The sequence below is a fragment of the Pseudophryne corroboree genome, chromosome 5 (assembly GCF_028390025.1).
Source record: "Pseudophryne corroboree isolate aPseCor3 chromosome 5, aPseCor3.hap2, whole genome shotgun sequence".
Taxonomy (NCBI): Eukaryota; Metazoa; Chordata; class Amphibia; order Anura; family Myobatrachidae; genus Pseudophryne; species Pseudophryne corroboree.
In genome coordinates, this window is record NC_086448.1 from 582,554,269 (window position 1) to 582,579,286 (window position 25,018).

The following is a 25,018-nucleotide window of genomic DNA, read 5'->3' on the forward strand; positions in this document are numbered from 1 at the left end:
CTCCCTCCTTAGTGCCTAACCTTAACCCCCCACAGCCTAACCCTAACTGTACCCTCTTAGTGCCTAACCCTTACCCTCTATTTTTTGTGCCTAAGCATACGACCCTCCCCCCCTGCGCAGCCTAACCCTAACCCTCCCCCCAAAGCCTAACCTCCCTATACTGCCTATACCTAACCCCACGAGGCCCAAATGTAACCAGTCCTGCATACTTATGTTTGGGATGCTGACAGTTGGGATTCCGGCTTGGGCCTTGTAAGTGGTGTCGGAGTTCTGGTGCTGGTCTTCTGACTAGTGTCGTAATTCCGGCATTGGTATTCTGACTGCTGGTATCATGAACACCGGCATGCCCAAAGCATCCCATTTAGGGGTTGGTTACGTTATCACTAGTAAGTAGAGATGTAAATAGGCTGAGGGTGGCCAGCATGTGACATGGTCACTGGTAAGGAGGGGAATGGAGACAAACGGGAAACCACAGTACGGTAAATAATGGAAGCTATAGAGTCCTCTAACAGCAAAGAATAATGTGTGTGGAGCTCGTGTCATTGTTCACACAGAACCAGAGCCGGCCTTAGGCATAGGCAAACTAGGCAAATGCCTAGGGCATTTGGTATGATTAGGGGCACCAGCAGCTTCTGCTGATTAAAATGATATGCAGCATGCCTATATTCTGTGTGTGACTGCGGCTGTATCTGCATCCGAAATGCTACGTTGCAGTGTATTCCTGGAAATCACTGTAATGTAGCATTTCGTATGCAGATACAGCCGCAGTCACACACAGAATATAGGCATGCTGCATATCATTTAAATTAGCAGAAGCTGCCTGTGCATCCTAGCCCCACAGTAATGCAAATAAGATGCATTTTCATAAACAAAACACGCCTGACGTTAGCAGAGCTACCAGCTGACTCATGCCAGGCATCTCCTGCAGAACTAGCGGTGGTGCTAGGGGGCACCAGCCAAAATCTTGCCTAGGGCATCATATTGGTTAGGGCCGGCTCTGCACAGAACATCTTGGTATCCAACACAACTTAATATCAAGTTGTGCTGAAGTATCCGGAAGTGACTGCTTTGTTATGTACAAGTGCTAGATCTATTCTGCATACTGTGACCATATGTAATTCACATTGTGACTCAAGCTATCGTCCACATGCACAGATTTTGGTGTGAGTTTTCCTGCAAGCACAGAATGGATGTAAATGTCATTTGTTGCTGCAAAAAAACTTAAAAAACTGAATTATGATGCATTTTATATTAGAGATGAGCGGGTTCGGTTTCTCTGAATCCGAACCCGCCAGAACTTCATGTTTTTTTTCACGGGTCCGAGCGACTCGGATCTTCCCGCCTTGCTCGGTTAACCCGAGCGCGCCCGAACGTCATCATGACGCTGTCGGATTCTCGCGAGGCTCGGATTCTATCGCGAGACTCGGATTCTATATAAGGAGCCGCGCGTCGCCGCCATTTTCACACGTGCATTGAGATTGATAGGGAGAGGACGTGGCTGGCGTCCTCTCCGTTTAGAATTAGAATAGATTAGAGAGACACTTGATTTACTAATTTTGGGGAGCATTAGGAGTACTCAGTAGTGTACAGTGCAGAGTTTTGCTGATAGTGACCAGTGACCACCACTTTTATTTATAATCCGTTCTCTGCCTGAAAAAAGCGATACACAGCACACAGTGACTCAGTCACATACCATATCTGTGTGCACTGCTCAGGCTCAGGCCAGTGTGCTGCATCATCTATTATCTATATATAATATTATATATATCTGTCTGACTGCTCAGCTCACACAGCTTATAATTGTGGGGGAGACTGGGGAGCACTACTGCAGTGCCAGTTATAGGTTATAGCAGGAGCCAGGAGTACATAATATAATCCGTTCTCTGCCTGAAAAAAGCGATACACAGCACACAGTGACTCAGTCACATACCATATCTGTGTGCACTGCTCAGGCTCAGGCCAGTGTGCTGCATCATCTATTATCTATATATAATATTATATATATCTGTCTGACTGCTCAGCTCACACAGCTTATAATTGTGGGGGAGACTGGGGAGCACTACTGCAGTGCCAGTTATAGGTTATAGCAGGAGCCAGGAGTACATAATATATTATATAGTGAGTGACCACCAGACACACAGTGCAGTTTATTTAATATATCCGTTCTCTGCCTGAAAAAAGCGATACACACAGTGACTCAGTCAGTCACATACCATATCTGTGTGCACTGCTCAGGCTCAGGCCAGTGTGCTGCATCATCTATATATATTATATATCTGTCTGACTGCTCAGCTCACACAGCTTATAATTGTGGGGGAGACTGGGGAGCACTACTGCAGTGCCAGTTATAGGTTATAGCAGGAGCCAGGAGTACATAATATTATATTAAAATTAAACAGTGCACACTTTTGCTGCAGGAGTGCCACTGCCAGTGTGACTAGTGACCAGTGACCTGACCACCAGTATATAATATTAGTAGTATACTATCTCTTTATCAACCAGTCTATATTAGCAGCAGACACAGTACAGTGCGGTAGTTCACGGCTGTGGCTACCTCTGTGTCGGCACTCGGCAGCCCGTCCATAATTGTATATACCAGTGACCTAACCGTGGTTTTTTTTTCTTTCTTTATACATACATACTAGTTACGAGTATACTATCTCTTTATCAACCAGTCTATATATTAGCAGCAGACACAGTACAGTGCGGTAGTTCACGGCTGTGGCTACCTCTGTGTCGGCACTCGGCAGCCCGTCCATAATTGTATATACCACCTAACCGTGTTTTTTTTTTCTTTCTTTATACATACATACTAGTTACGAGTATACTATCTCTTTATCAACCAGTCTATATATTAGCAGCAGACACAGTACAGTGCGGTAGTTCACGGCTGTGGCTACCTCTGTGCCGGCACTCGGCAGCCCGTCCATAATTGTATATACCACCTAACCGTGGTTTTTTTTTCTTTCTTTATACATACATACTAGTTACGAGTATACTATCTCTTTATCAACCAGTCTATATATTAGCAGCAGACACAGTACAGTGCGGTAGTTCACGGCTGTGGCTACCTCTGTGTCGGCACTCGGCAGCCCGTCCATAATTGTATATACCACCTAACCGTGGTTTTTTTTTCTTTCTTTATACATACATACTAGTTACGAGTATACTATCTCTTTATCAACCAGTCTATATATTAGCAGCAGACACAGTACAGTGCGGTAGTTCACGGCTGTGGCTACCTCTGTGTCGGCACTCGGCAGCCCGTCCATAATTGTATATACCACCTAACCGTGGTTTTTTTTTTCTTTCTTTATACATACATACTAGTTACGAGTATACTATCTCTTTATCAACCAGTCTATATATTAGCAGCAGACACAGTACAGTGCGGTAGTTCACGGCTGTGGCTACCTCTGTGTCGGCACTCGGCAGCCCGTCCATAATTGTATATACCACCTAACCGTGGTTTTTTTTTCTTTCTTTATACATACATACTAGTTACGAGTATACTATCTCTTTATCAACCAGTCTATATATTAGCAGCAGACACAGTACAGTGCGGTAGTTCACGGCTGTGGCTACCTCTGTGTCGGCACTCGGCAGCCCGTCCATAATTGTATATACCACCTAACCGTGGTTTTTTTTTCTTTCTTTATACATACATACTAGTTACGAGTATACTATCTCTTTATCAACCAGTCTATATATTAGCAGCAGACACAGTACAGTGCGGTAGTTCACGGCTGTGGCTACCTCTGTGTCGGCACTCGGCAGCCCGTCCATAATTGTATATACCACCTAACCGTGGTTTTTTTTTCTTTCTTTATACATACATACTAGTTACGAGTATACTATCTCTTTATCAACCAGTCTATATATTAGCAGCAGACACAGTACAGTGCGGTAGTTCACGGCTGTGGCTACCTCTGTGTCGGCACTCGGCAGCCCGTCCATAATTGTATACTAGTATCCAATCCATCCATCTCCATTGTTTACCTGAGGTGCCTTTTAGTTGTGCCTATTAAAATATGGAGAACAAAAATGTTGAGGTTCCAAAATTAGGGAAAGATCAAGATCCACTTCCACCTCGTGCTGAAGCTGCTGCCACTAGTCATGGCCGAGACGATGAAATGCCAGCAACGTCGTCTGCCAAGGCCGATGCCCAATGGCATAGTACAGAGCATGTCAAAACCAAAACACCAAATATCAGTAAAAAAAGGACTCCAAAACCTAAAATAAAATTGTCGGAGGAGAAGCGTAAACTTGCCAATATGCCATTTACCACACGGAGTGGCAAGGAACGGCTGAGGCCCTGGCCTATGTTCATGGCTAGTGGTTCAGCTTCACATGAGGATGGAAGCACTCAGCCTCTCGCTAGAAAACTGAAAAGACTCAAGCTGGCAAAAGCACCGCAAAGAACTGTGCGTTCTTTGAAATCCCAAATCCACAAGGAGAGTCCAATTGTGTCGGTTGCGATGCCTGACCTTCCCAACACTGGACGTGAAGAGCATGCGCCTTCCACCATTTGCACGCCCCCTGCAAGTGCTGGAAGGAGCACCCGCAGTCCAGTTCCTGATAGTCAGATTGAAGATGTCAGTGTTGAAGTACACCAGGATGAGGAGGATATGGGTGTTGCTGGCGCTGGGGAGGAAATTGACCAGGAGGATTCTGATGGTGAGGTGGTTTGTTTAAGTCAGGCACCCGGGGAGACACCTGTTGTCCGTGGGAGGAATATGGCCGTTGACATGCCAGGTGAAAATACCAAAAAAATCAGCTCTTCGGTGTGGAGGTATTTCACCAGAAATGCGGACAACAGGTGTCAAGCCGTGTGTTCCCTTTGTCAAGCTGTAATAAGTAGGGGTAAGGACGTTAACCACCTCGGAACATCCTCCCTTATACGTCACCTGCAGCGCATTCATAATAAGTCAGTGACAAGTTCAAAAACTTTGGGTGACAGCGGAAGCAGTCCACTGACCAGTAAATCCCTTCCTCTTGTAACCAAGCTCACGCAAACCACCCCACCAACTCCCTCAGTGTCAATTTCCTCCTTCCCCAGGAATGCCAATAGTCCTGCAGGCCATGTCACTGGCAATTCTGACGAGTCCTCTCCTGCCTGGGATTCCTCCGATGCATCCTTGCGTGTAACGCCTACTGCTGCTGGCGCTGCTGTTGTTGCCGCTGGGAGTCGATGGTCATCCCAGAGGGGAAGTCGTAAGCCCACTTGTACTACTTCCAGTAAGCAATTGACTGTTCAACAGTCCTTTGCGAGGAAGATGAAATATCACAGCAGTCATCCTACTGCAAAGCGGATAACTGAGTCCTTGACAACTATGTTGGTGTTAGACGTGCGTCCGGTATCCGCCGTTAGTTCACAGGGAACTAGACAATTTATTGAGGCAGTGTGCCCCCGTTACCAAATACCATCTAGGTTCCACTTCTCTAGGCAGGCGATACCGAGAATGTACACGGACGTCAGAAAAAGACTCACCAGTGTCCTAAAAAATGCAGTTGTACCCAATGTCCACTTAACCACGGACATGTGGACAAGTGGAGCAGGGCAGGGTCAGGACTATATGACTGTGACAGCCCACTGGGTAGATGTATGGACTCCCGCCGCAAGAACAGCAGCGGCGGCACCAGTAGCAGCATCTCGCAAACGCCAACTCTTTCCTAGGCAGGCTACGCTTTGTATCACCGCTTTCCAGAATACGCACACAGCTGAAAACCTCTTACGGCAACTGAGGAAGATCATCGCGGAATGGCTTACCCCAATTGGACTCTCCTGTGGATTTGTGGCATCGGACAACGCCAGCAATATTGTGTGTGCATTAAATATGGGCAAATTCCAGCACGTCCCATGTTTTGCACATACCTTGAATTTGGTGGTGCAGAATTTTTAAAAAAACGACAGGGGCGTGCAAGAGATGCTGTCGGTGGCCAGAAAAATTGCGGGACACTTTCGGCGTACAGGCACCACGTACAGAAGACTGGAGCACCACCAAAAACTACTGAACCTGCCCTGCCATCATCTGAAGCAAGAAGTGGTAACGAGGTGGAATTCAACCCTCTATATGCTTCAGAGGTTGGAGGAGCAGCAAAAGGCCATTCAAGCCTATACAATTGAGCACGATATAGTAGGTGGAATGCACCTGTCTCAAGTGCAGTGGAGAATGATTTCAACGTTGTGCAAGGTTCTGATGCCCTTTGAACTTGCCACACGTGAAGTCAGTTCAGACACTGCCAGCCTGAGTCAGGTCATTCCCCTCATCAGGCTTTTGCAGAAGAAGCTGGAGGCATTGAAGAAGGAGCTAAAAGGGAGCGATTCCGCTAGGCATGTGGGACTTGTGGATGCAGCCCTTAATTCGCTTAACAAGGATTCACGGGTGGTCAATCTGTTGAAATCAGAGCACTACATTTTGGCCACCGTGCTCGATCCTAGATTTAAAGCCTACCTTGGATCTCTCTTTCCGGCAGACACAGGTCTGCTGGGGTTGAAAGACCTGCTGGTGACAAAATTGTCAAGTCAAGCGGAACGCGACCTGTCAACATCTCCTCCTTCACATTCTCCCGCAACTGGGGGTGCGAGGAAAAGGCTCAGAATTCCGAGCCCACCCGCTGGCGGTGATGCAGGGCAGTCTGGAGCGACTGCTGATGCTGACATCTGGTCCGGACTGAAGGACCTGACAACGATTACGGACATGTCGTCTACTGTCACTGCATATGATTCTCTCAACATTGATAGAATGGTGGAGGATTATATGAGTGACCGCATCCAAGTAGGCACGTCACACAGTCCGTACTTATACTGGCAGGAAAAAGAGGCAATTTGGAGGCCCTTGCACAAACTGGCTTTATTCTACCTAAGTTGCCCTCCCACAAGTGTGTACTCCGAAAGAGTGTTTAGTGCCGCCGCTCACCTTGTCAGCAATCGGCGTACGAGGTTACATCCAGAAAATGTGGAGAAGATGATGTTCATTAAAATGAATTATAATCAATTCCTCCGTGGAGACATTCACCAGCAGCAATTGCCTCCACAAAGTACACAGGGAGCTGAGATGGTGGATTCCAGTGGGGACGAATTGATAATCTGTGAGGAGGGGGATGTACACGGTGATATATCGGAGGGTGAAGATGAGGTGGACATCTTGCCTCTGTAGAGCCAGTTTGTGCAAGGAGAGATTAATTGCTTCTTTTTTGGGGGGGGTCCAAACCAACCCGTCATATCAGTCACAGTCGTGTGGCAGACCCTGTCACTGAAATGATGGGTTGGTTAAAGTGTGCATGTCCTGTTTTGTTTATACAACATAAGGGTGGGTGGGAGGGCCCAAGGACAATTCCATCTTGCACCTCTTTTTTCTTTTCTTTTTCTTTGCATCATGTGCTGATTGGGGAGGGTTTTTTGGAAGGGACATCCTGCGTGACACTGCAGTGCCACTCCTAGATGGGCCCGGTGTTTGTGTCGGCCACTAGGGTCGCTAATCTTACTCACACAGTCAGCTACCTCATTGCGCCTCTTTTTTTCTTTGCGTCATGTGCTGTTTGGGGAGGGTTTTTTGGAAGGGCCATCCTGCGTGACACTGCAGTGCCACTCCTAGATGGGCCCGGTGTTTGTGTCGGCCACTAGGGTCGCTAATCTTACTCACACAGCTACCTCATTGCGCCTCTTTTTTTCTTTGCGTCATGTGCTGTTTGGGGAGGGTTTTTTGGAAGGGACATCCTGCGTGACACTGCAGTGCCACTCCTAGATGGGCCCGGTGTTTGTGTCGGCCACTAGGGTCGCTAATCTTACTCACACAGTCAGCTACCTCATTGCGCCTCTTTTTTTCTTTGCGTCATGTGCTGTTTGGGGAGGGTTTTTTGGAAGGGCCATCCTGCGTGACACTGCAGTGCCACTCCTAGATGGGCCCGGTGTTTGTGTCGGCCACTAGGGTCGCTAATCTTACTCACACAGCTACCTCATTGCGCCTCTTTTTTTCTTTGCGTCATGTGCTGTTTGGGGAGGGTTTTTTGGAAGGGCCATCCTGCGTGACACTGCAGTGCCACTCCTAGATGGGCCCGGTGTTTGTGTCGGCCACTAGGGTCGCTAATCTTACTCACACAGCTACCTCATTGCGCCTCTTTTTTTCTTTGCGTCATGTGCTGTTTGGGGAGGGTTTTTTGGAAGGGACATCCTGCGTGACACTGCAGTGCCACTCCTAGATGGGCCCGGTGTTTGTGTCGGCCACTAGGGTCGCTAATCTTACTCACACAGTCAGCTACCTCATTGCGCCTCTTTTTTTCTTTGCGTCATGTGCTGTTTGGGGAGGGTTTTTTGGAAGGGCCATCCTGCGTGACACTGCAGTGCCACTCCTAGATGGGCCCGGTGTTTGTGTCGGCCACTAGGGTCGCTAATCTTACTCACACAGCTACCTCATTGCGCCTCTTTTTTTCTTTGCGTCATGTGCTGTTTGGGGAGGGTTTTTTGGAAGGGCCATCCTGCGTGACACTGCAGTGCCACTCCTAGATGGGCCCGGTGTTTGTGTCGGCCACTAGGGTCGCTAATCTTACTCACACAGCTACCTCATTGCGCCTCTTTTTTTCTTTGCGTCATGTGCTGTTTGGGGAGGGTTTTTTGGAAGGGACATCCTGCGTGACACTGCAGTGCCACTCCTAGATGGGCCCGGTGTTTGTGTCGGCCACTAGGGTCGCTTATCTTACTCACACAGCGACCTCGGTGCAAATTTTAGGACTAAAAATAATATTGTGAGGTGTGAGGTATTCAGAATAGACTGAAAATGAGTGTAAATTATGGTTTTTGAGGTTAATAATACTTTGGGATCAAAATGACCCCCAAATTCTATGATTTAAGCTGTTTTTTAGTGTTTTTGGAAAAAAACACCCGAATCCAAAACACACCCGAATCCGACAAAAAAAATTCGGTGAGGTTTTGCCAAAACGCGTTCGAACCCAAAACACGGCCGCGGAACCGAACCCAAAACCAAAACACAAAACCCGAAAAATTTCAGGCGCTCATCTCTATTTTATATATGGTAACTAGAATGAAGAAATGTGACGTTCCCCAAAATAACAAAAACCTAACCTAAACATGAAATGTTGGAATTGTGTAGACATAAACCGCAGATAAAGCAGAATTTGACTTATGTCATGAGGAAAATCTCTTCATATGTTGTCAGCACTCCGGAATCTCAGCTGCTCATCTTGGGCAGTCCAACTTGTGACCCCAAACTGCCTAGCGCATAACATAGGCTTACTCACAGCCAAATACTAGTACAGTCATTACAGCGCTGGCACAGGCAGCATCTCATAGCACTGCAGATGTTTAGTCCTGCTAGAAACTAGATTTTTTTATTAACAAACATAGATAGATAGATAGATAGATAGATAGATAGATAGATAGATAGATAGATAGATAGATAGATAGATAGACAGATGAATATACTATTTTATATGAAGTATGCTTTTTTTGTTTTGCCTTTGTGCAGCTGATGTAACTATCACAGCATTACATAAGGCTCATCACACTTGGCTGCTCCGTGTAACTGGCAACTGACTGTGGACAGGTCACTTCCATCTGGTTAGCGTATTTATATAACATCACATTGTCTATGTGTCTCCGTAATATAAGCCACATGTGCCATTGGAAACTAGTGAGAGCAAGAACACAATATACAGTAAGTTAGCATTACATCTATGTTCCTCTGCAAAACACAGCTGAATACATGACCAGATACAGGACTGCTTCTGAGTTAGACAGAAGTGCACAGACCCAGTTGTTGCATACAGTGCAGAGCTAGCATGCATTCTTGCTTATGTCTGTGTGGAGATGTGTCCTGTTTTACAGGACACATTCCAGCTGCGGAGGCATTCAAATGTTGGCGCCCTCCGGGAGCCAATCGCGGCTCCCGGAGCGACGGCCAATCAGAGACGGGCGCGGCGAGCCAATCGGCGCTCGCCGCGTCACAGGCCCCGCCCCCGGCGTCTGACGTCAGACGCCGGGCGGGAGCCGAAGAGGCCGCGCGCGTGGATGAGCGCAGAAGAAGACGCCGCGAGGAGAAGAAGACGGCCGTTTGAAGAGGAGCTCCGGTGGCCGCTGAAGAGGCCAGAAGACGTCGGCCTGCAGGAGGAAGATGTCCAGCAGCGGCTGGACGCTGTGGAGCAGAGGCGGCGCCGCTGGCCAGGACGGGTCAGCGGCAGAAGAGGGCGCCGGAGACCCCCCGGATCAGGTGAGGCCTCAGTGAGGCTACTCTCACCCCCTCCCCTTTTCCTCCCTAGACCATCAGGGATGGGCATTAGGCCCGGGGGCACAATTCGGGCACTAGGCCTGGGAGCAGATAGGAGGTTGGGACCACCATTTGATTAGGTGGTTTGGGCATTAGGCCCAAGCCACCTCAACGGCACTGTCAGGCGGGCATTAGGCCCGAGGCCACAGAGTGGGCACTAGGCCCATAAGGATAGTCAGGCCACCGGCCTGTGGCACCAGTTAGGCGGCATTAGGCCCGAGGGGCATATCAGGCAATAGGCCTGTGGGGGGGCATTAGAGGGCATTAGGCCCTAGTGTATTTTGGCCAATTAGGTGGATATAAGGTGACGCTGGGTACTAGGCCCAGGTCACCCAACGAGTGACGAGTTAGGCGGGCGCTAGGCCCGTGGGTGAAGTCAGGCCTACGGCCTGTGTGCAAATAGGGGGCAATAGGCCCAGGTGTTAAGCGGTTCCGCCGAGGTGAATAAAGGTGGCACCGGGCACTAGGCCCAGGCCACCCTGAGGTGTTTAGGTAGGCAGGTCCGCTTGACCTGAGCCCCATAGAAGGAAGTGTACAGGAGGTGGGCAGGCTGTGTGGCGCCCACCCCCTTCCAGCGGTAGGTAGAGATTTAAAGGAACAGCACCGTTTGATGTTGTACTCTGATATGTGTGTTGTTACCGTGCAGGGCAAAATGTTGTTTTAGAGTTTGTGCATAGTTTGTGTTGCACCACCCACACGTGAGCCAGTTTGAGGGCTTTGTTATGTAGCTAGTGTAGCGGACGCACACTAGGTTAGAGTTAGGCCCTGCACGTCTGTTTCTCTCTTTGCCTCCTTACAGGGACCTGTAAGTGGAGAAGATCGGAGTACAAGACGTAGGACGGTGAGTAACATCTGTCTGTGTGTTCCTTCTGTGTTCGTCCCTATCTGTCTCCCTTCCTTCAGGGCGAGCGGTGAGCCTTGCACGCTGGTGCAAGGTAGAATTTCCACCTGGTGCGAGAGTGCCAATAGGTGAAATTCGGGCTCTGAGGCGTACGCCTGGGATGACCCTCACCTTGCCCGAAAGTGTTATTTTTCTCGGTTCCGGAGGGCGTTTCGGTCCACAGTCAGGAGGAAGGCACTCAGCAATCTCCTTCCTCCTAGGTCATCGTGTCCGGGTCCGTTGAAGGTTCCGGTACCTGAAGGTGAGAGAGTGCGGTGCCTGGTAAGTGGTGAACCTACACCTGCACGGCAGCAGGCACTACACGCACCGCACCGTCGCCCCTCTTACATTTGTCCAATCTTTAGTCGGACTGGACTTGGCTGGATCTATCCTTCTGTAAAATTGGGCGTTTTGTGGTGAGAACTGGGTGGCAACAATTTATCACAGAGAACTATAATGACTTGTCGGAATATTATGGGAGTGAGATGGAAAAGTCGTGGGTGTATATATTTTTTAATTCAAAATCGGTTCCGTGTACATATTGGAAATATTCTCTCTGAAAACACCAGCACTTCGTTTCTGTCTATATGTGTTTTGGAGTCTCCTTCAACTCCTTTGGAGCTGCAGCGGCCAGAGAGATAAAAAAAAAAAAAAAAGAGAGAGTTACTGTAATCTATAGATAGTGCTCTGGAAACATTCTTTTTATTTGTGTATCTAAAGCTTCATGCAATTCATACCTACCTACTGGGAAGGGAAGCCTGATTGTAACGGCATACAAAGTGCCAATACTAATGATGATTGTTGCGGTAGCTGGGGTAAAATCAATGGGGCAGATGTATTAACCTGGAGAAGGTATAAGGAAGTGATAAACCAGTGATATGTGCAAGCAAGGTGATAAAGGAACCAGCCAATTAGCTCCAATATGTAAATTAACAGTTAGGATCTGATTGGCTGGTGCCTTTATCACCTTGCACATATCACTGGTTTATCACTTACTTATGCCTTCTTCAGGTTAATATATCTACCCCAGTGAGTGGTGCAACTTTTGTAGCCGCCCACAAAAGCAGCCTCTGAATCAGCCACACATCATACCCACTAGTGTGAAAGGGGTGGTGTTCAGGTTTGCTGGTGGCCGGGCTCCCGACGACCACCATACCGGCGCCGGAATCCTGACCGCCGGCATACCAACAGATTTTCTCCCTCTTGGGGATCCTTGACCCCCCTGGAGGGTGCGCCACCGTGCCCGCAGCATGGCGAGTGCAGCGAGCCCACAGGGGGCTCATTTGCACTCGCCCAGCTGTCGGTATGCCGGCGGACGGGATTCCGGCGCTGGTATGCTGGCCGCCGGGAGCCTGACCGCCGGCATCACATACTACACCCGTGTGAAAGAAATGCACTTTATTAACATTTTAGAGTGCTTGTAGAGCAAATGTATATGACACTGGTAACGTCACCATTCTGAGCATTTGGCTAGTGTTTTGGTAGCGCTCAGTTTGCATAACATTTCTTTTAAATCTTGTTCTAATTTCAGCCTTTATTATATAGGTACAGTAAGTTTCACTGAGGGAGTACAAAGTAAGCTCCAAATACAACTAGTAGGAAATGTACTAGTGTTTTCACTTGCTTTATTATTACTTTTAAAAATACTAGCACAGAACTGTGGAGTAGTGGGTCTAACCACTGTGTAACACACTGAGGTTGGCGGGTATGTCTAAGAGGTTGAAATAGGTATCACAGGTGTTGGGTGGCTATGTGACAAACCTTTTCCCTAAAATGTTTCTCCCCATACCTTACCCTGTAGTACCATGTTCAGAGAGGTATGGTAGATTGGTACGAAACAGGAGTGAGTCAGCAATTCCAAAATGATGTCTTTTTATAGAGCCGCAATGAACTCTGGATTGAAAATGATGATTGGTTAATTGGCATTAAATTTGAATAATCACAAAAAGAATTTGTCAATAAAGAAGACCAGAGAAAAGAGAATTGGCTACAGTTCACACCACAAAGGAGCCTTCAATATGCAAAAGACAATCGATTTGAATCACAGATGAATGGAAGAATATCATTGGAATCACAGATGAACATGTTATAATTGGAATCACAAATATTAGCATAGGAATATTGGAATCACAGTCTATAATGTGGTCATGAGGAGAATGATGAAAAACACAAACAGCAATAGCAAACACTAACTTTCTAGCTTTCCCTAGCCAAGGTACAACAAAATTCACCTGCCATAAATGTTGGAGCTCTGGTAGAATTCTGCAGTGACGCAATGTATCATTGGGAGAAATTGGCACACAGATGTATGGGGTATCCTAGGTTGTGACACGGACAAATGTTCTCAGTTCTATCCAAAGAAGATGTAGCTAGTGAAGGGATGGTAGAGTCTCGTAACAAATTTAACTCACTTAACAATATGGGTCTATTGGTTGAACAAACTCAGTATCTCTCTCTCTGTTACAGGGCTTTACTTGACTTGCAGAAACAACTCAGTCTTTCCAGAATAAATGTCTACCTTGCACATGTACTGTAATAAAACTCACTTTTCAACGGCTCCTCAATGTCATAAGATAGCCGCAGCGTCCGCGCCTTTCACTAGGACTGGTGGTGTCCAGTGTCCGGCTGCAGCGTCTCAACACATGCTCACCATGCACTTGGCTCTCCGTCAGCACCCCGCTGCTTACTCTCTGCAGTGCTGCTCTCACCACCCAGTGTACTGCGGCTGATACTCGTTCTCAGCCCCAGATTTGCTCCTTGCTCAGTATGTGTTCAGCACCTCCGGTCTCCACTCGGCTCCACCTCCTTCTTCCCACAAGGCTCCTTTCTATCCAGGCTGCCCTGTCCAATCAGCTTTACACAGTCAGCCCACGTGATTGGACCAGGGTCCTTGCTTAACTCCTGCTGTGCCAGCACCCTTCTCCGCTGCTGCTGTGGGCATGTCAGTGATCTTAAAGGGGCACACACAATCCATTTTCCAGCTACCACATTTGCTTCTATTTTTGTGATGTCATCTGTTTATCATTTAATGATATTCAATGGCCGTCTATATAGGACTTATTTTGATCCTGGGCCCCTCCTCTACTTGAGTTTAAAACCTTCCTTGTACCCTGATTTCCAAACAAATTCAGCACTTGTATGTTATGTAGGGTTAACTGACTTACGCGCAACGAGAACCGATTCTCTGTCCACTCCTGCGAGCCATGTAGTACTGGCGGTTCCTCTTTGCTCCTCCACACACTGCGACAGCTTCACGGCTGTACAGTGTCATTAAAAGACATTCGTAAACTTAGAGCTGCCAGTAGCAACAACCCTGCATGCCCCTTTCTACATGCTTCAGGGTACATCAATGAGTCAGAGGATTCACACATTAAACACTCTAATACCAAAGTAGTTATATACTTATCATAGACACTAATTAGCCCTGGCCACTATTACCATCGCAGGCCACGAGCTACCTCCTGTATTGTTTGGCATCAACACGCTGCTGGGTGGGACCTCAGCACAGTATAAGCTGCATGCGCTGCACTCGATATAGATGCCAGTCAGGAGGTGGTCAGGTGTCTTGACTGAGCAGGGTCCCCTGACCTACAGGATCCACAGACATGTGCCCCCCATGCAGACAGCCCTACTGTCACCTTCAAGTATGTATGGGGGTTTGCTGACATCAGTATTTTGCTGCATGATGACTGTAGATGCCCTTAGTGTCAAATGGGTATCAGCAGGCTCCTTCATTGGCATATGGAAAAGCTGTGCAGAGCTGCTGAAGTACATTCTTTCTGATTGCTATGGCTATATCTCTGCCCGCTACCAAGCAGTCTGAGGGAAGATTTATGACCATGTCAAAATGTCAACATTTAAAAACTAGGCAACTGTTATAGGCGTGCGCAGCTTATTGTATTAGGGTGTGCACCACCGAGTACATGTCTCTCAGGGACGTGTCTAGTAACGCCTTTTAGGTGTGTCTAGCACCACCCAGGGACGTGTCTAGCACCACCTTCTAGGTGTTGCTAGCACCACCCAGAGACGTGTTTAGCACCGTCTTCTAGCAACACCCAGGGACATATCTAACACCGCCTTTTCGATGTGTCTAGCACCACCCAGGGACGTGTCTCACACCATATTTTAGGTGTGTCTAGCACCAGCTTTTAGGTGTGTCTAGCACCACCCAGGGACACGTCTAGCACCACCCATAGATGTGTATAGCACAGCATTTTAAGTGTGTGTAGCACCACCCAGGGATGTGTCTAGCACCACATTTTGGGTGTGTCTAGCACCACCCATGAACTTATTTAGCACCGCCTTTTAGATGTGTCTAGCACCACCCAGGGACGTGTCTAGCACCACATTTTAGGTGTGTCTAGCACCACCCAGAGATGTGTCTGGCACTGCCTTTTAGGTGTGTCTAGCACCACCTAGGTGCTTGTAAAGCACCGCCTTTTAAGTGTGGCTAGTACTACCCAGAGATATGTCTAGCACCGTCTTTTAGCTGTGGCTGGCACCACCCACGGATGTGTCTAGCACTGTCGCCTAGCAACACCCAGAGACGTGTCTAACACTATCTTTTAGGTATGTCTAGCACCACCCATTAACGTGTCTAGCACCACCCAAGGACGTGTCTAGCAGAGCATTTTAGGTGTGTATAGCACCACCCAGCGATGTGTCTAGCACCGCCTTTTAGGTGTGTCTAGCACCACCCAGGGACGTGTCTACACCACCTTTTAGGTGTGTCTAGCACCACCCGGGGGGGGGGGGGGAAGGGTGCGAGCGCAGCTAAGACCTTTGCTGCGCTCGCCACAGGTTATATTCCCACTCTATGGGTGTCATGGACACCCACGAGTAGGAATAGTCCCTGTTAGTCAGCATGCCGACTGTCGGGACTGTAAAGGAGCGGGATTCCGGCATCAGTATTGTGACCGGCGGTCTCCTGACCGCCGGTAAATGTAACTACCTCCCTCCACACACTACCTGCACTTCCCCTGATGGTCTCAAGTGTCTCTCATCAGTCACTGTGAGTAGATGTGCAGTCAGAGCTCTTCAGATGCATCATGCATTGCATGGCATGGCATGCATGATGTGAATGAGGCATAATGGTACGACTGCTGGCTGGAACTGACTGTCCGCCCTGATATAACCCTGAGCCCTAGCTGCTGCTGCTACTTCCCCATTCTATCCCTGGCCTGGTCTGTGAGACCCCTAGCTTCCGTGTGCCTCACTTTGAGCATGCTGGCTTATGTAGACTAGTGCTGGGGGCAGAGCCGGCCCTACGCATAGGCAAATGCCTAGGGCATTTGGAATGCCATGGGACACAAGCAACTTCTGCTGATTAAAATGATATGCAGAATGCCTATATTCTATGTGTGACTGTAGCTCTATCTGCATACAAAATGCATTACTAATGTGCAGCATTATATGTATAAGGTGTACTACAGTACTTTGTGGCGTAATGTGCTGTATAGAAAGGGCACTACTGTGTGGTCTAATGTGCATAAAGAGCAATATGGTGTGGTGTAATGTGAATAAGGGGCACTACTGTGAGGAGTAACGTGGTACTACTGTGGGATTTAACATGAATAAGAGACACTATTGCATGATATAATGTGAATAAAGTTGCAGTACTGTGTGGCGTAATTTCAACTGGGGGTATTATTGTGTGGCCATGCCCCTTCCTAGCAAGAACACGTACCATTTTGGGCTGCACACCGAATGTGCACACTGTTCCTATTTAAAATGTAGGGGGTAGGAGCACCAAAATTAGGACTGCTACGGGTGAGGGGTGATGGTGCTTGGAAAGGGGTACAGGGTCAGAGGCGGAACTAGCATCTGTGCTAGGGGGTACCATCCAAAATCTTGCCTAGGGCATCATATTGTTTAGGGCCGGCTCTGGCTGCGGGTGCCGACATTAGGGTGTGCCTGTGCACATAAGGCCCCCCGTGTACACTCTTATGGTAACTGCTGATAGTGGTATATTAAGTCAACATAGAGAATATAGGCAATCCTAATGTGTACCTACCTAGATGTCTGTATTTTATATATCAACATTTTGACCATAGCAAAATTATGACATGGTCATAATGGGAACAGTAAAAATAAAGAGGCATGGAGCCTCTCATTCCCATTCAAATGACTGGGCACACTCTGATTGGCTGCTATGATCATAGCTTGTCAGTTCATTTTTCAGATTTTTTTGCCAGGACAAGGAGGCGTAATTTTTTGTTTTAAAAATGTTGACCTTATCTTAAAGTTTTATTCCCCAGTATCTTATAATAATAGATAAGAGCGTAGTATAATACCTTATAATAATAGCTGGTAGAACTAATCACATTTTTACATGTATTGCTGTAAGTCTGGATTATTGTTAACATGTTGATCATAGGGATGCAAAGATGCACCTAAAAATGAATAGTGTAGGAGCACACATAGCTATTTATCAAACTTTGGGAAATACATACATTCCAGTTGGTAATGTTTCTGATCTACATTTCATTTAAACAAAGTGTTCACTGTAAAAATCAGATACAAAGAATAGACCGAAGTTTTGTTTCTTTCATTACAACTGAGGCTTTCCTGCGGAGTCTTATGCCTGGAGCTTGGTACAGGAATGTGACATGTAAAGTTTAGAATGATGAATAAAAATGACTGGATGTTTTGTTTATGTTATATTGCTGGTTGCAGGTGGTTGCCATTGATATGGATATGGCATTTTTCGAACCAAAAATGCGTAACATACTGGAGCAGAAATGTACATCTGATAAGGACTGCAATTTCTTTGACTGTTTTTCAACGTGTGATTTAAAGACATTCATGTGTGGAGCGCAAAGGGAGAACAACAACCTACAAGTAAGTGATTCACAAGCAGAGTACAGATGTGTTCTGTGTTATTCTGCATTGCCTATTTCCATGACAATGACTCACTAGTCTAGTTATTCAGTCTTCATTGAAGTAATCATTTGGCTACAATGTGCTACACATTAAAGGGAACTTGACCACTTTTCTCATTTTGCAAAACGTTTAATCAAGGAACTGTCCTAGCTTTTATATTTGTGTCGATACTAATATATTACATATGCCCACATGATAAATGATTCACTGCTAGTTACAGGAAGATTATTCCAAAATGATTATGAATTATTCGCATGATAATTTGCAGATTTGGCCACGACCCACGGATCCGCTGACCCAGTGGCTGATTGTTAAAGCTATACACACTTACCAATCTGATGCTCAATATGTCTGGCCAGACATCACAACCTGAATAAGGTCCTTTGACAGTTAGGCTGGGTACACACTTGGCGATGTATACCCGATATATCATCCGATCTGGTATCATTCACATCGTCTATTGTGTATTCACTATATCGTTAGCGATGCGCACTCCCACGCAGGGGTGTATCTAGGGGTCCGAGCGCCCCTGGCAAAGTAAGGGACTGGCACCCCCCTTACACACATATGGAATAAGGTGTGAGTATTGGAAATGGGGCATGGTCTTGTGGGGGAAGGGCGTGGACACAATAGTACTTCCAATTCAAATTATGCCACACAGTAGTGTCCCTCATTCACATTACACCGCACAGTAGTGTCTCGTATTCACGTTACACTATCCCTCCCCCCTAACCCACCTTTCCCACAACCTGACCTTAACCCGCCCCCCCCCCTAGTCTCTTCAGTGGTGCCTAACCCTAACCTACCCTTCCTAATCTCCCTCCCTGCAGCCTAACCCTAGCCCTCCCACCCTCGCAGCCTGACTTTAACCCTCCCACGTGGCTTGCCAGTGGAGACTTTGGCACCAACTCGATCCAGACTTTGGCATTCTGCATCGCTAGCTATGTTGGGATGCCAGCATCAGCATTCCGAGCAGTTTTAGGATGCTGGCGTCAGCTTTCCGACTGCTGGTATGCCAAACACCGGCATCTTGACTGCATCCTAAATGAAATGCTAATGAGCTGCTGTGAGATGAGCCATTAACCAAACACCATTAGTTGGATGGTAGAAGTACTTCCTGTTAGAAAAAAACATCAGGGTGCCATAACTTCCAAGATAAAATGATCAATTATACAATTATCTGATATACATTTCCTTGAACATGGCCTTGAAATAGGTAAGATATGTATTTTCTTTATTACACTCAACAAGTTAAAGTTTTCGCTTACTTACTACTTGCTTACATCTAACATGCATGAAAATCGTGTAGTTTTCAAGGTACTACAGTCCCTTCTAACAAACACTGACACTTTTTTATTATCTTCAACAACAAATAGATCTATAGCACTGTGCTATATAACAAATGCTGTGTACATGGTGAGAATCTGTTACTGCCATTGCGGCGCCGGTGTTAGTCAGCACCGCACTGCACTAGTGATCAGACTAGTGTCTGGCAGCACCGCACTTGTAATCTACAGTAAACTGCATTTCCCAGCAGCCCTTGCTGCCGGTAGCTCCCAGCAACAAGGGCTGCTGGGAGCTTTAGATTATTTTGAGTCTGATTACAAGTGCGGTGCTGCCGGACACCAGCGCCGCTCCAGCAGTGACAGACTCTCACCAGGTACAGTCTGACAGTACTGCTTTTCTACCCTTTGGCCGCGGGTGGCAAAGCCAGGCGGCGCCCCCTCCTTGCCTGGCACCTCTGGCGAGTGCCATCCTGGCCAATGGGTAGATACACCCCTGCTCCCACGCGTAATTAACAATGTACGATATCTTTAGTTTTCACCTTGAACTCTAAAGTATTGAACAAGACTGGATGAGGCAGGGTGCTGTCATCCAGTGTAGCAAACAATATCATTCAGTGTGTATGAATGATATCGTTTGCAGGGGGAAATCTTGCATGATGTCACATCTGATGTGCATTGGCAAGTGTGTACCCAGCCTTATAAATGCAATGCAATCACATACATAGGAAATTAAAAATATCTAAGTACGTACATTAGGTGAATAGTTTATAGTTAGATCTGCGCATCAGCTTGATGCTAAACTAAGGCTAAACAGTCACATTTTTATTTGCAATTTCAACAGATATGCAAATAAATGTGAGGAGCAAATGACTAAGCAAGTTGAGGTACATTTTGTGCATGGTGCCTATAGTAATAGGCCCTACACACTGGTCGATCTAACTGAAAGATATGAACGATCTCGTTCATTAATGAACGAGATACCATTCATATCTTTCAGTGTGGAGGCACAAGCGATGAACGATGCGCGGCCCCGCGCTCGTTCATCGCTGGTGCCCCATCGGCTGTGCATGCAGGCCAATATGGACGATCTCGTCCATATTTGCCTGCACTTCCATGGAGCCGGGTGACGGGGGGAGTGAAGAAAACTTCACTCCCCTCGTCACTGCCCCCCCCCCCCCCCGCCGTCGGGCAGCTCGGCGGTGGATCGTTAAATGTGTAGGGCCCTTAACATATATTATGCACCTGTTGGGAGCTTCACAGCTGGTGACACCACCATTTTGTGGGATTTTTCAGTTATTGATACCCAGGTCACTGAAATTGTGAACTCAGTCATGATATAAACACACTCTACAACTGTCATTTGAAAATCATTTTGTGTTATCTTTATATAGGGACTGTATACAGAAAATGCATTGAGGCTACTTTTACATAACACATAAAAAGGTACATTTTATCAAAGGAAATACTATTACAGAACAGTAAGGCTATCTGGGCATGGCACCCTCGGCTTTAATTAAAAAATCCTTTTAAGTCTGGGCAGGGAAAGGACATCTATTTGTAGAATTCACAAATGACTTCCCATGGCTAGTAAAGAACAAGATATTTTTAATCTCACAATTTGCTGGCACTGTTGAATAGCGCACATAAGATTGGAGGTAGGCGAATCCATTGATCTTGACATTGCATGTATACATGAGTGCTTCTCACAAAGCTACATCTGACTTCCCTTTGGCCGCTTGTGGTGAAGTAAAACTGAACATGGCATCATGTTGTCATGCTGCCCACTCATTGCTTCCAGTTACTACAAGCTGCTTGTAGATGAGGTAAAGATTTTCTTCAGTTCCCAGCCACTGAGTTTTTGGCAAAATGGGTTTGTTTAATATCATATTAAAATCAGTTTTTCTCCAAAGAGTCCTGAAATTGTCTGGAAATCCGCCCAGATGTATGGAAATAGCTCAGTTATTATCCCCCATTAGCTGCCTGCAGTGATATTTCATATACAGTAAAGCACATTACATTAAGCTGCAAATAAGGCATCGTCCTTACCGAGTATCACTGTGCAGTCAATAACTTATATCAAGCAGCAATATAAACAACTAATTATTTGTGGTCCTATAATAAAGGTAAAGGAACTGTAAGGTAATATTATAGTTTGTGCCCCCCAAAAAAATCAGTATTTACAAAATATAATTTAGGTTAGTTCTTAAAGCACACAAAGGGACTGAGGCGCAGCTAAATGTACATTCATATGTGTAATGTTTCTTACGTGAATTGGCCCTGCATGTGCTCAGCAGCAAAGTGCACTCAAATACCGCTAAGCAGGCCGCATGCATTCTGCACGTTTTCAACCTCAGGACTCAGGACTTAGAGGCAAAACAGTAGAGGGAAGAGGCAGATGTGGCCCAGGTTAAATACGCCTGTTAGAAAACAATCTTGTACATGCACCTACTATAGTGTAGGTGCATGTACACACTGATGATGATGATGACGACTTATACATGTGCAAAAATATTTTTCTAAATACTTTTCTTTTGCATACCTCCCAACTATCCCGATTTTCGCGGGACAGTCACGTTTTGTGGGGGACTGTCCCACCCGCGGGCCACAGTGTCCTGCAGTGGGGGTGGGGCAGTTGGGAGGCTTCTGTCACTGCTGCGCAGCAGTGAATAGACGCTGTGCGCAAGCACACAGCATTTATTCACAGGTGACAGAGGGAGAGAGGACATGCCAGCAGCTCACAGAGCGCTGGGCATGCCCCCTCAGTGACGGTAAAAGGGGCGTGACTCACGATAGTGGCTCTGCTGAGATGCCATGCCCCTTTCACATAGGCCACGCCCCTTTTCACAAAGCACAAATGTCCCGTTTTGTGCTTTGAAGAAGTTGGGAGGTATGCTTTTGAGTGACTTACACCCAGTGTCCTGTAAGGTGTCACTTGGGAAAAAAGGGAGTCAATCTTTTAATTGAACCACATACTGTATAGCAACAGAACTCATCACTCTTCAGAGGTAAATTATTTCAAGCTTCTCTTTCAAACATACATATATACTGTAGGGTTGGCTTTGCTTGTAAATGATTGCTGCTTTAAAAATACAAAATAGATAACTGACTTTTATAGATGACTGTCAAAATCATGAATTGATAACTGATATTTTTTAAATAAATGATAACTTTTATTATTATCTATATTGTATATAAATGTATAACTATTTTCTTGTTTAGTCCACATTCACTATATGTAGACCTAAATGTTCTGTTATGTGTCAGTATCCGTTAATGTTTGATATAAACCCAGCAGACCAAAAACAAGATTTTAGATTTTTTTTTTTAAACCAATAATTCCTCTTTATGAAGTGCCTCTAGTTGTCGTGCTGTTGGCAGCCTTGCCTTTATATTTTCCCAAGCTCACTTTTCGCTGACCCCGGGCTCTTTCCTCTGTGTGTGAGCTGTACCACATACTCAGTACAGCTTGCTTTGCAGATTTAAAACAGCTGTATATTGGTGTGCAGTATATTATCAATGGAAGGTTAATTTCTGCTTTTATGCCCAGGTTCAGCATTGATCCACAGGTCCCTCTCAGGCGGGAAGTGACGATACTTAAATATGTAACTATAATAAATTATGTTTTATAGATGTGAATAGATATCAACATAAAGGTGACTTTAATATCAATTACACAAAGCACTGAATCTCACTACGCCCTCACAAGTGGAATATATACCTATTACCTGCAGCTGGGATCCCAGTATGCCGGCAGCGGGGCGAGCACTAGAAAGCCTGTGGAGTCGCTATTCCAGCGGGGGTATTTCACCGCCTGTTGTGATTCTGGCATTGGCATTGTGACCGCTGGGATCCCGACAGGCGGTCTCGTGATTGCTTTCCCTCACAAGTAGTAGAAGGATTTTCTTGTTATTATAAAATGTAGGGAATTAAAACTTAAATACAAGTACACAATTTTGAAAACAAAAAGTAGCTGGTAAATAAAAATTAAAAATAAACAGGCATGCTATAATAGGTCAGAGTATGGGATGAGCCAATCAGAGTGCGCCTATTCATTTAAATGGGAATGAGAGACTCTATGCCTGTCATTCATGAAGAGGTACTTAGAGACAAGTTCAGCATCGTAGAAATAAATGATGATAAGGAGGTAAGTGTAAATTTATATAGTACATAAAGGCCAGCAGCCTAATCAGATCATGTGTGTTGTCAGAAAACGCTGCTACTTTTCTACATACAATAATGACTTTTCATTTGTTCTAGGTTATCTGTGACAAGATATTTCGGCGATGGTTCTCCATCAGCATTATGGAGTCTACTGGTCCCTTCCCCCTTCAAGTTGAACTGCATAAAGCTGTGCAGCAATGTGCTCAGTCTACACATAAGGAAACCTTGTTTTCAGAGTTATACAGCCTATTGAGTGCTATTCAAAGACAGCTACAGATAGGAAATGTGTGATCTCAGCGGTTGTGGAAATATTAGAAGGACCTGTCAAATGGAGGAAACTTATCTTTTATTTACTAGAAGATCATAAAGACCTACTTACAAAAATCTAGCTACAAACATTTCTTTTAATGTATTTCAATCATCTCTCAGGTTTGCACTTCGTGAAAAATATTGGGGATTAAGGGGCAGATGTACTAAACCTTGGAGAGGGATAAAGTGGAGAGAGATAAAGTAGCAGCCAACCAACTCCTAAGTGTCATGTTGCAGGCTACCTCTAAGGTTGATGTCTCAAGCAGTGAAAAGAGTGGAGAAGTGGACAAATGAAAAGTTACCTATAGTAACCTGTCAGCTCCTAGGTAACATTATCAAGTATATGCTATAAAATCACATGTAGAAACTGATTAGTAACTAGGTGCAACTTCTCCACTTCACATTTTCACTGCTTGATACTGTACCTCAGTGCATCACCCCCCTAATGATTAGCAAACGTGGTTTGTTATGCACTGGGTGTTAGCAGTGGTCTATAGTATGTAATGAGAAAAAATAAAGTTTATACAGTTTAAGCATTTTATATACTGTCTTTGTCTACATTTTTAATTTTTTCTATTTTATAGCCTTAATCACCTTTTGTGGGCCTTTTTAGGGATAACTGTACAAAAAAGGTAGTTTCTTTTAAAAAGGTGCTCCATGTAACAATTTTCTTTATACAGGACACTGTCTAGTAATGCGTATATAACCCTTCCTCAGTTCTAGTCATCATTGTTGGATTTCTTTACTCAGGGGTAGGTGTATGCCGTTATGGAGGAGAAGTGGCATCAGTGCACGTTATGTACACTGATACTGATCCTCTCTTGTAAAATCGCTAAGTGTGTATGCACAATATTATTTGTCCTAGAGTTCCAGGGATTTTAAGGGAAATCGTGAGCGACATCGTATTGTTTGCGTGTTGTCTAGTGTGTACCCAGCATAAGACAGCAGTAATCAGTAAGATAGCAGTAATCATGATAACAGCGAGATCTCATTGCATGCCCACTGGAGCCGGCCAAGAGGAAAGGAGGGGGGTTAGATTTAGGCTGCGGAGGGAGAGATAGGCTCCCGATCGACTGACTGATGGGACATCGGAGAGGTAAGACACCGGGGTGGGGGGGAGGGGTGTGTGTGTGTGTTAGATTTAGGCTGCAGGGGGGGAGTTAGGCTATGGGAAGGGGGGCTTAGGTTTAGGCTGCAGGGAGTGGGGGTTAGAGTTA

At 46.0% G+C, this 25,018-nt stretch overlaps 1 protein-coding gene across 1 annotated transcript in view; it reads left to right on the plus strand.

Annotated features, from left to right (window-relative positions):
* DIPK1C (divergent protein kinase domain 1C) overlaps positions 1–24,342 on the plus strand; it is a 180,317-nt gene extending 155,975 nt beyond the window's left edge. The window contains exons 3-4 of the mRNA XM_063924970.1: positions 17,839–18,003; positions 23,589–24,342. Coding sequence (XP_063781040.1) covers positions 17,839–18,003; positions 23,589–23,783 — 360 coding nt within the window. The 3' untranslated portion in view covers positions 23,784–24,342. The remainder of the gene's footprint in view (positions 1–17,838; positions 18,004–23,588) is intronic.
* Positions 24,343–25,018: the final 676 nt, after the last annotated feature.